The sequence below is a fragment of the Lygodium microphyllum genome, chromosome 1 (genome assembly GCF_053477565.2).
Source record: "Lygodium microphyllum isolate KBCC chromosome 1, Lygodium_microphyllum_v1.1.10, whole genome shotgun sequence".
NCBI lineage: Eukaryota > Viridiplantae > Streptophyta > Polypodiopsida > Schizaeales > Lygodiaceae > Lygodium > Lygodium microphyllum.
In genome coordinates this window covers 38,904,754-38,917,631 of record NC_141135.1, presented here as the reverse complement: position 1 = coordinate 38,917,631, position 12,878 = coordinate 38,904,754, and the positions used below count along the sequence as shown (strand labels likewise).

The window sequence follows — 12,878 nt, the reverse complement described above, 5'->3', positions numbered from 1 at the left end:
TTTAATTAGTTCCTTTAGTTGTTATTATTATTATTATATTAGTATATAGATATGTGGATAAATAGATATAGATATAGATATAGATATAGAATATTAGATTAGATAGATATAGATATTAGTTTATTGTTATTGTTATCTTATTTTATTATTTTTATTATCTTGCTAATAAACGTTTTAGGATATGTGTTTTAAGACATGGAGTGGAAGGTAACTTTAAGATATGTGGAGATAAATTATATTATAATAAAATAATATATAGATATAGATATAGATATAGATATAGAAGATTAGATTAGATAGATATAGGTACAACTATCCTTTAGAACTCATTGCGATTTGTGGGGTTGGCATGGATGTAGTAACCCTTCATGGCATTAAAAATCCGTTATTGACGTTTTTAAACTTAGGAGATTGTTTAGCGTGTGAATTATAGTTTTATTGGCAGGGGTGGGGAATGTTGCATTGTCATGGGGCATGATTTTCTAAGAAAGGATATTGTGTGGTGTGCACCATGCAATGTTAGGTGCACCACCTAAAATACAACTCACTGGTCATTGTGGCGTCGGCTTTGATCCTTCACTGGATACATCCATTGTGACAAAAAGCCTAATCTCTCAACTAGGGAGCCATGAGAATTTGCTTGAAATAATCCAAATGCATCTTGAAGACCCACTTGAGTCTTATGTGTGGGATAAACAAATTGAAACCTCACTCTAGATGCTACTTACTATAGCAAATTCTATTGTAGTCAATCATATGGTCTAATGCATGTATGTTTAAATTTAATGCATTGGAAGTTAATCTAATGTCATCTAGGATTTTCCACTATTTCTAATTTTTAATGTAAGATAAGAATAGTTGATATGCACCTTGATGTTGACGCATGTGTTTTGCGCAGCATGGAGGAAAAAAATGTGTATGTAGCAAATGTTGTGCAGTGCGCTCCCAGTGTGCAAATGAATATGTGCAAAGGGAAAGAGGTTATAAGGAAGAAGGCAGTTCGTCGTGCACTCAGGCATGCTGGAGGATATGAAAGTTCTGTTAGTTTAAAATTTTTAGAGTAATTCATCGCTTGGATGGGCTTGAGAAGCACGTAAAGGCACTATTTCGACGTCAAAGGGCTTCAGTTTCTCTTGGTGAGAGCATTGATAGCCATCTATAGAGGGTTGAGAGAATTTTGGAGGAGAAATGTGAAGGAAACCTTTGTGATGGTGTGAGGATATAGGATGAGTTGGAAGAAATCAAGGGTTACATAGGGGAGATATATGAGCATGTCCAATAGTATTGGCCACGTATTGGATCCTTGGATGATCATGATGAGAAGATGAAAGATCTTATTGACAGTGCTGGTCGTATAGAGGATGGCATATGTGAGTTAATTGCTCACAAGGATGAAAAAGTTTTCCTTGATGTGCAACTTACTTCTTTGAAAGTTTCCCTTAATGGGTTTTCGGCAGTGTTAACCCAGATGAATCACTGTGTGGGGTCATTCCCTTTCACTCGAGAGCATTGCCCTTGATGTGCAATTTGCTTCTTTCAAAGTTTATCTAGATAGGTTTTTGGCAATGTTAACTTGGATGAGTCGCCGTTGCATAAGCACATCCTTGAAAATCTCCATTTTGAAAAACATTGTCTATCTCTTCCAAATTGAAAATCGCCACGTACTTGATATATATAATCTTTGCAAGAATTTTTAAATGAGTTGTGTTTTATTCGATTGATGAAAATCTCCATTTTAAAAAACATTGTCTATCTCTTTCAAATTATTAAGATTTTTTAATCTCATTTTAATAGTTTATATTTTCATATTTTCACCTTGGTATTCATTCATCTTTGAGCATCGAACATCTTTGGATCTTTAACACATTCGAGCCTTTGGCAAGACCTATGTATGGATCTAGATGAATGAACATCCATTAGTAGGGCTTGCACAGAGACACACAAAGAGAGAGAGAGAGAGAGAGAGAGAGAGAGAGAGAGAGAGAGAGAGAGAGAGAGGAGAGGAGGTAAGGCTATCGTTCGTGCCAGAGGGGTTGTCGACTATCGTTCTTGCAGTTCCAAATGAATGTTAATAGGTTCAATGCCTTGCTACAACAATTGAGTCGTCAAATAAAGGGTCCCAATTGAGGATGATTTGCTTAGCTGAGGCTTATGATCTATTATCGTCTCGCTTATATCTTACTTGAAAGTGCTTGGACCAATATTTTTTTTGTGATAATGTGTGCTTCCTTTTTGTGAAGCTTATATTGGTTTTAATGTAACGATGTGATACCTCTTTCTTGAGGTTTGATCTGTATAAAGAATTATCATGTCTTGCAATGTGGATATAACTTTTTTTATTTTTGTAGTGTAGCGCACGCGAGAGTAATATTCTCTAATTGTAATATTCACCTCTCTCACTCACTCACACACACACACACACACACACACACACTCTCTCTCTCTCTCTCTCTCTCTCTCTCTCTCTCTTTGTGTCTCTCTCTTCAACATTTGGATGAAGGTTATAATCTATTGTTGTCTTGCTTATGAAGATATTGAAATGCTTGGGCCACTGCTTTTTTTTGTGATAATGTGTACTATCTTTTTTTGTAACGAGACTAAATTGAGTAAATTGTCTTGGGTATCTACAGTGAGGTGTGATGTCTCTTTCTTGACGCTTGATATCATATCAAACAATGTGGATATATAACTTTATTCATTTTTATGATGTAATGCATGTGAGTAATATTTTCTAATTCTATAGTCTAATTGTAATATTCTCTCTCTCTCTCTCTCTCTCTCTCTCTCTCTCTCTCTCTCTCTCTCTCTCTCTCTCTCTCTCTCTCTCTCTCTCTCTCTCTCTCTCTCTCTCGCCAAGTCACTGCCGCCTTCGAAATTTGCCCCCCTCCCGTCGCGCTACAGAAATCCGCCCCCCCCCCCTCGGGCGGCAAACACGCTCTCTCTCTCTCTCTCTCTCTCTCTCTCTCTCTCTCTCTCTCTCTCTCTCTCTCTCTCTCTCTCGCCAAGTCACTGCCGCCTTCGAAATTTGCCCCCCTCCCGTCGCGCTACAGAAATCCGCCCCCCCCCCCCTCGGGCGGCAAACACGCTCTCTCTCTCTCTCTCTCTCTCTCTCTCTCTCTCTCTCTCTCTCTCTCTCTCTCTCTCTCTCTCTATTAATGAATTAATTAATTAATTAGTTAGTTAATTAATAGTTAAGTTATTAATAGTTAATGTTAATGTTAATGTTATTAGTTAATGTTAACGTTAATGTTAATTATTGATAGTTAATGTTAATGTGAATGTGAATGTGAAATAGTTAATGTGAATGTGAATGTTAATGTGAATGTTAAATAGTTACTGTGAATGTGAATGTTAATGTGATTGTGAATGTGAATGTTAATTAATGTGAATGTTAAATAGTTAATGTGAATGTGAATGTTAATTCATGTGAATGTTAAATAGTTAATGTTAATGCGAATGTGAAATAGTTATTGTGAATGTGAATGTTAATGTGAATGTGAATGTTAAATAGTTAATGTGAATGCGAATGTTAAATAGTTAATGTTAATGTGAATGCTAAATAGTTGTTGTTAATGTGAATGTTAAAATGTTAAAATGTTAAATAGTTAAATAGTTAAATAGTTATAGTTATAGTTATAGTTATTAATGATAATGATAATGATAATGATAATGATGATGATGATGATGATGATGATTGCTGTTGTACTGTTTATTAGTTTATTGTTGTTTAGATGGATATCTAATTAGTTTATATAATGATGATGATGATGATGATGATGATTAATTAATAATATATTCATCATCATCATCATCATCATCATCATTAGTTATAGTTTAAGTTTATTATTATTGTTGTTTTTGTTATTTTTTTTTATTATTGTTATTATTGATGATGATGATAATGATGATTGCTCTTGTATTGTTTATTAGTTTATTGTTAGTTTATAATTGATTGTGGTATTATTTGATTTAGATAGATTAGATTAAGATAAGATTTAGATATTGTTTTATTAGTTTATAGTTCTATCTATCTAAATCTAATCTAAATAATAATATCTAAACTAAATAATAATATCTAATTCGTTTATATGATGATGATGATGATTGCTATTGTATTGTTTATTATCTTGTTGTTAGTTTATAGTTTATTGTGGTATTATTAAGATAAGATTTAGATAATAAATGTTATAGTTAAAGTTTATTTATTAGTTTATTAGTAATTATGATTATGATTATTTTATTGTTATTATTATTGTTGTTGTTTTTTATTTAGATATTATTAGTTTATAATTTATATATATCTAAATAATAATATCTTATTAGTTTATATAAAATATAATAATAATAATAATGATTACTGTTGTATTGTTTATTAGTTTATTGTTAGTTTATAGTTTATTGTGGTATTATTTTATTGTGATTAAGATAAGATTTAGATTTAGATTTAGATAGTTAATAGTTATAGTTTAAGTTTATTTATTAGTAATTATGATTATGATTATATTATTATTATTATTATTATTATTATTTATTGTTGTTTTTTATTTAGATATTATTAGTTTATTATTGTTTAGATAGATATTATATCTAATTAGTTTATATTTATATAATATAATAATAGTAATAATAATGATAATGATAACGATGATGATGATGATTGCTGTTGTATTGTTTATTAGTTTATAGTTTATTTATTGTGGTATTATTTTGTTTAGATTTAGATTTATATTAGATATTGTTTTATATTATTATTATTGTCGTATTGTTTATTATTATTATTATTATTATTATTATTATATGATGTTATTTTATTTAGATATTATTAGTTTATTGTTAGTTTATAGTTTATTTTATTGTGGTATTATTTTATTTAGAGTTAGATATTGTTTTAGTTATTATTATTATTATTATATTTTATTGTTATGTTAATAGCTAATAGTTAATAGTTAATGTTATAGCTAATAGTTATTAGTTATAGTTTATTAGTAATTATGTTATGTTATGATATGATTATGGTGTTATTAGTTTATTATTGTTATTTTTGTTATTTTATTATTATTATTATACTAGTGTTTATTATTATTATTATTATATAATGATGATTTTTGTTGTGTTGTTTATTAGTTTATTGTTAGTTTATAGTTTATTGTGGTATTATTTTATTTGGATTTAGATTAATATTTAGATATTTTTATGTTATATTATTATTGTTGTTATTGTTATTACCAACAAATTGTGTTATTTTATTATTCTTCTTCTTATATAGCTATATAGTTTTGTTAATGGTAGTGATTTTAGCTTTGTTATTGTTAGTTATTATATTATATTATATTGCATTTATTGTTAGTTTGTTGTGGTATTGTTATTGTTATTTTAATTGTTGGTTTAGTTTATCATTATTTTATTAGTATAAATATATATACAAAAGAATAATAATCATAATATAAAATAATGTGAATAGTGATAATATAAAATAATTAGTTATAGTTGTAGTGAGTAATGATATAGTTGTAGTTGATAGTTATAGTTAGTTATAGTTGTAGTAAATAGTAATTAATAGTTAATAATTACTTAGTCTTATTGTTTTGTTATTTTAATTAGTTTGGTTATTTGGTTATTATTATTATTGTTATTAGTTTAGTTGTTATTCAATTTAATGTTATTAATATTGTTTTGTTATTTTAATTAGTTCCTTTAGTTGTTATTATTATTATTATATTAGTATATAGATATATGGATAAATAGATATAGATATAGATATAGATATAGAATATTAGATTAGATAGATATAGATATTAGTTTATTGTTATTGTTATCTTATTTTATTATTTTTATTATCTTGCTAATAAACGTTTTAGGATATGTGTTTTAAGACATGGAGTGGAAGGTAACTTTAAGATATGTGGAGATAAATTATATTATAATAAAATAATATATAGATATAGATATAGATATAGATATAGATATAGATATAGAAGATTAGATTAGATAGATATAGGTACAACTATCCTTTAGAACTCATTGCGATTTGTGGGGTTGGCATGGATGTAGTAACCCTTCATGGCATTAAAAATCCGTTATTGACGTTTTTAAACTTAGGAGATTGTTTAGCGTGTGAATTATAGTTTTATTGGCATGGGTGGGGAATGTTGCATTGTCATGGGGCATGATTTTCTAAGAAAGGATATTGTGTGGTGTGCACCATGCAATGTTAGGTGCACCACCTAAAATACAACTCACTGGTCATTGTGGCGTCGACTTTGATCCTTCACTGGATACATCCATTGTGACAGAAAGCCTAATCTCTCAACTAGGGAGCCATGAGAATTTGCTTGAAATAATCCAAATGCATCTTGAAGACCCACTTGAGTCTTATGTGTGGGATAAACAAATTGAAACCTCACTCTAGATGCTACTTACTATAGCAAATTCTATTGTAGTCAATCATATGGTCTAATGCATGTATGTTTAAATTTAATGCATTGGAAGTTAATCTAATGTCATCTAGGATTTTCCACTATTTCTAATTTTTAATGTAAGATAAGAATAGTTGATATGCACCTTGATGTTGACGCATGTGTTTTGCGCAGCATGGAGGAAAAAAATGTGTATGTAGCAAATGTTGTGCAGTGCGCTCCCAGTGTGCAAATGAATATGTGCAAAGGGAAAGAGGTTATAAGGAAGAAGGCAGTTCGTCGTGCACTCAGGCATGCTGGAGGATATGAAAGTTCTGTTAGTTTAAAATTTTTAGAGTAATTCATCGCTTGGATGGGCTTGAGAAGCACGTAAAGGCACTATTTCGACGTCAAAGGGCTTCAGTTTCTCTTGGTGAGAGCATTGATAGCCATCTATAGAGGGTTGAGAGAATTTTGGAGGAGAAATGTGAAGGAAACCTTTGTGATGGGGTGAGGATATAGGATGAGTTGGAAGAAATCAAGGGTTACATAGGGGAGATATATGAGCATGTCCAATAGTATTGGCCACGTATTGGATCCTTGGATGATCATGATGAGAAGATGAAAGATCTTATTGACAGTGCTGGTCGTATAGAGGATGGCATATGTGAGTTAATTGCTCACAAGGATGAAAAAGTTTCCCTTGATGTGCAACTTACTTCTTTGAAAGTTTCCCTTAATAGGTTTTCGGCAATGTTAACCCAAATGAATCACTGTGTGGGGTCATTCCCTTTCACTCGAGAGCATTGCCCTTGATGTGCAATTTGCTTCTTTCAAAGTTTATCTAGATAGGTTTTTGGCAATGTTAACTTGGATGAGTCGCCGTTGCATAAGCACATCCTTGAAAATCTCTGTCAGAGAGAAAACTAGGGAGAGAGAAAGAGGAGAGAGAAAGACTGCAAAGGAGAGAGAAAGACTGCAGGAAGAGAGAGAAATAGAGTGATGAGGAGAGAGAAAGACTAGAATTGGAGAGAGAAAGACAGGAAAGATGAAGAAGCCATGGAAGCTTGGAGCAAGAAGGGAGAGAAAGATTGTAAATGTATTGATATGTCAAAAAGATATGAAAAATTACAACTTATCTCCTTATATGCCAATGTCAGTGTGACATGGCATATTATCAACATTTCTTACACTAATTCCTTATTCTCAGCTTCTTACAATCCATCCCTTCCCAAAAGTTTTTTCCTCAAAAACAAACCTGAAAGACTAGAAAAGGATAGATGAAACAGAGTACTACTCTGATACAAGGCTACAAAAATAGGAAAAGCACTAGTTTGTACTAGGTAATGGAGAGGATCGTAAGTGGGAAATGAAGGTGCAAAATCCTGCTCAAGACCTCTTGGATCAAAAGGTATTCCATCATAATGATTGTCCAAGAGAATAGAATGCCTCTCAACCACATACTCCAATCCACCCGGATCAAATGGATACAATGAAGTATCCCCATAATCAAATCCATGATCACATCCATAATCCCCTGGATCATAGGGAAGCACAATGCCATCTTCATATTCATGTATGCCCAAATCATATATTATATCATCATCAAACATGTGTCGGTCATCATAACCATGATCAAGGTACTCATTATCAAATGCGTTCAATGGCTGTTGTAGACCTTGATTAAGTGTAAACTGATGCCCAAAAATATCATCATGAGATTTCTTTAAGAGTCTAAAACCGTCAACATGACCATCTACATCTACAAGTGTTTCATGTGATTCATCAACGAAGATGCCATCAGCTTGTACATCTTGCTCATCTGCAAGTGCCTCATGTAATTCATCAACAAAGATACCATCAGCTTGTACATCTTGCTCTTCATTGTTCACTTCTTGGACTCGTACATCTTCTTGGTCTTCTTCTTGCTCATCCTCTTGTTGATCATGTTGTTCATTATCCAAATCTTGTTGTTGAAGAGATGGATGCTCATAAGCATAAGCATGTTGACCATAGTAACCATTCTGCTGCCAAGGTTCAATGGGATGATACTCTGCATTATGATATGGTACATCATATTTATAAGCATTAACATGCTGTCCAGATGTACTTGCATACTGCTCATATTCATTTGCATATTGTTGCTGTTCATATTCATAAGATACATGTGGATCATAGTGTGTACCATCAGCATATACATGCTGTCCATAAGCATAAACATTTGGTCCAAGTGTACCATCAGCATATAGATGCTGGCCATGAACATAAGCATTTGATTCAGGTCCTGCTGTTTTTTCCATAAGTGCAATACACTGTTGAATCGAAACTACAAGTTTGTCAATATTAGCTTTTGTTTGAAGCTGATCTTGTACAAGTTTGTCCATTTTAGCCTGTGTTTGAAGCCAACCTTGTCCAATTTTGTCCATTTTAGCCTGTGTTTGAAGCCAACCTTATCCAAGTTTGTCCATTTTAGCATGTATTTGAAGCCAACGTTGTTCACTAGAGCTGGAACTATTGTTCTCAGCTGATGCTATTGTAGTCAAGTTGCTTTGAAAATATTCCAAATCATGAGAAAAATCAGCTACAGCCATATCATGAATCATAAGTCCTCAAGAATGCAGAGATATCTCGTGGTTCTTGTACCAAACTTAACTAACAAGAGATATGTTGTTCCTATCCTTGCCTGTGTTGGTGAATTTTAGGACAATCATAGCCTGCATTCACTTGCCCATTGCTACATACATATGCATCAAAAACTGCTGCTTCTCTGACTGTATTTAGAATCTGCTTCTTCTAGCCCATATTTCTCTGACTGAACTGGTTCAGCACCAAACCTCAGAGGTTTTCGATGATGCCAAGTTCTGCAAGACTGCTGCTATAACTTATGTGTCTATAACTGATGCATGTATTGCTTCAAGCTATGATGATATGGTTGGCCAACATAAGCACAGCAAAGAAGTCAATGATAATACAATCTTCTAGTTGCTATGTATTGATGCCACAGTTTCAAACAGCAATATCTGGACTAAAGTGTCCATACATCACAAAGAGATAGCATTAGTCACTATGGAGACTCGGCATTCATCATTGCTAACCAGACAATTTTAGTTAAGGCTAAGTAGTAACATTTCTCAGTCAATATCCTGGTACCTCATAAGCCCACATCAACACCTTTGTAGTCCAGAATCCTGGTGCATATGTTCACAGTCTTTGTGACCTTGCTTGAACAATATAAGAATGCCATTTAACATCCTGTAGCATTGCATACCAATACATTCAGTGGTATGCCAGATCTTTTGAAATTGGCAACCGCGTGACCACGATCATCAAGATGCTTTCAACAAACTGGAGAGTGATATCCCTGGCCACAAATGTACTACCCTTTGCTTTTGATCTGAATTTATAGCGATCAGACATAGATTTGCTTCTGCTAAGACTGAAATAAATGCCTCTCTAGCATATCAATCTTCTGCGGCAATGCTACTTGAACATCCATTTGTATAGATTCTCAATGACGATGCTGAAGTCCTTGCAACACTCTGAATCTACTTTGTTTAATGGATGCTGGTGAAAGGAGTATGTGCTAGGTGCGCTGGGATAGTGATGAGAGCTCTTGAGGGATGGAGCTCTTTGAGGTTCTCATAGGAGAGCTGCACCTTAGCAATCAAATGCTAGCAAAGTGCCACATGTCTCTCGTCAGCCCGGTATTTATCCCTAGCTTGGTGGTACCTTGCTGATCTACAGCCCATAATTTGCTTCTTTTCATGTGTGTCCAGCACCTGCAACTATCTTTGTAGTTGTGCTTCTGAAACTAGGTACGGGCTTTAGATAATGCTTCTTTCATTCTTGCTCAGTAATAACAATTCCAAGAACTTCATGCACTGAAATGATAGGATACATGTTGCCTCAGTAGTACATGTGTTTTCAGAAAGCTGTCATGCAAGCTGGAGTCATAGCTGAATGTAGACATAGACACTGCCATGAAGTGCTGCAGGAGATTGCAAAGCATAGTGCAGGAGCCATCTGATGGACATTTGGATCTTTCTATGCTTGTACCTCAACATCTTCATAAGCAAGTGGCTTAGCAATACCACCCAAACTCATTGGCTTTTCTTCAGCAGCCGCAACAGCAGCATCATCAAATGGTGTAGCAGCTGCAGCAACAGGTAACAGAGGCTGTGTTACAGCAGCTCCAACCACAGCTGATTAAGCAACACCAGCAACACCAACAATTGTAGTCTCAGATTTCTCTGGCCTTCAGCAGGTTGCCATCAGTTAAGCTAAGTGCTCTGGTTAGCAGCAACAATCAGGATTGGCTCAGCTTTTTCAGATACAACACGCACCACAGAATGCTTCCTTTTTGGTTCAGCTACCCTTTGGGCTGCAAACTAGCTGACTGATGGACTTCAGATTTGCCAATGGTCCTCATAAAACCAGAGGAGGAGCGTTCAACTGCAAAGGTGTATAAGCACTTCCGTTTGGATCGAGCCAGTTCTGTGGATCCACGGAAGTTACTGGAGAAAATAACAGGAGGTGGCATCTCTCAATCTGCATGCATCAATGATTTTTGCAATCGAGCTGTTGGTGTGAAGCCTTGCGTCTCCCAGATAACCAGCAACAATCAGATTGTTGATGAAGAAAATGAAGTGCTACTGAATCTGGTTGTGAAGACGTTCAAGACGATGTTGATGCAAAAGAATAGACTGTGAGATCTCAAATCCGCAAGAGAGGCTGTCGAAAGTGGAAGTTAAAGCTGCTGCCCTGACCGTGGAGCTCTCCTTGGTAACATGCCTAGAGTGGAAACAACCAGATATCTCTTGCCAACCTTTTGGCTCACAATTCTGGTGTTCCCCACTGTGGAGAAGGGTCTATTTGGAACTTAGAGCTTTACTTTCACCCTTAGCAGGAATAATTGCAACACGCATCTCTTGCTCAGCCTTAGCGATGACAAACTTGGGCCTCACAGCCTCCTGCTGTGCAACTTGCTTCTGTTCACAGCCTTTGAGAACTGAGCATAAAAAAGAAGGTGTGTAACTGCAACATCATCAGCGATAGCCTTCAAATGGCCCCTCTAATGGAAGGTTCAGTCTATTGCAATCTCGATCGATCCCTCGCTCGACAGCAAATTGTGCATAAGGTATGAGACTGCACCTAAGGATGCGGAAGCTTACTACGAGTCCGAAAGTGCTTGTGACTTGCACCTGGTAGATGGTACTATGTCACAGGTCCTTGAGGCCGATCTTCTTGCAGAGAACCCTGAATCAGTGATGGATAATGAGGATCTTTGCTGAGAAGGAAAGGCTGACGTGCAGCAGGAAAGAAGCCCTGTGCTCCCAAGGGCTCCTCCAAGCCTGCTGTAACAAAGGCGGGCGATGCTAAGCCAAAGAAGTCTGCACGTACCAATGCTGCGGTGGCAAAGCCAAAGCCAAAGCCCAAGGACTGCAAGCAAGTCTCCAAAAGAAGGTGAAGGTCTTGAAGGTATCGAAGCCGCCTGTCAACAAGGGTTTCAGAAGAGCTGTGAGGATTGCTATTACCCTGCAATATCTCTGTCCAATTTCTCTGTCAGACAAACACATATGCATCCTCAAGTCTGGATAGGCAGCAGCACTCGGTTCCCTGCAATCACATTCATAATTGCAGCTGCATTTGGCCAAGAGAAGGTGCATATCAAGAGGCTGGATGGGCAGGCCAAGGTATTGGGCACTGTTCTATGTGTGATTGGGGCCACTGTCATGGTGTTTTACAAAGGACCAGCAGTCATCAAAGTGGAGCAGGATAGCACTCTGAATGATCCGAGCTCGAAGATGCAAGACAGCCCTCGCCCTCTGTCAAATCCATTACAGCTCCTCGTTATGTTCAGTCGAGGCGGAAAGACTTTTGCCACACCGAAAAGCCCGTTCTTCTCCATACACATTCTGAAACAAGGTCAGGCTACAGTACTTCTCGTAGCATCAAAGGCACACAATCAGAATCTCCAAGAAGCAAACCTTCGTCTTCTTCAGGAAGGCTATTCTGCTTGAGATCCAGATCAAGTCCTAATCAGACGGAGATAAACCTGAATACTCAACGAGAAGAGGACTTTGCAAGGCTGGATGGGCATCCAGCCTTGTCTTCTCAGGCAGTATTGTGCGCATCACTCATCCCAAGCCCGAACTTGGCCTTGTCTTCTCAGGCGCGGTGATGACTCAAGCTCCGCCTCCTTCTGCTCGCTTGGCCAAGCCTCACCCGGGCTACCAGACGCCGAGAGACCGCAGAATGTCTACTGATCTTCTCAAGTGAAAAGACTTACACATCGAGAAACTGGAGGATGACCATACCCTGGCAGGTTACATCATCCAGAAGGAGAGCACTCTCATGGCAGCTTGAGGTTCCTGAGAGAAAGAAGGGGGGAAAACTCACTTTCCTAAAAGATAGTCACGATTAGTCTTTTCCCCAAGTCAAGAGAGGTCTTCTTGGAAATGGCACCCCTGAAATTGCTCTGTG

The 12,878-nt window shown here is 35.8% G+C and overlaps 1 protein-coding gene across 1 annotated transcript; it reads left to right on the top strand.

Moving 5' to 3' along the window:
- Nucleotides 1-11,971: 11,971 nt before the first annotated feature.
- LOC148041016 (WAT1-related protein At3g28080-like) lies at nt 11,972-12,674 on the top strand. Its single transcript, XM_087664707.1, has 2 exons — nt 11,972-12,320; nt 12,439-12,674. Exons 1-2 carry the CDS (start codon nt 11,972-11,974, stop codon nt 12,672-12,674), a joined length of 585 nt encoding a protein of 194 aa, XP_087520833.1.
- Nucleotides 12,675-12,878: the final 204 nt, after the last annotated feature.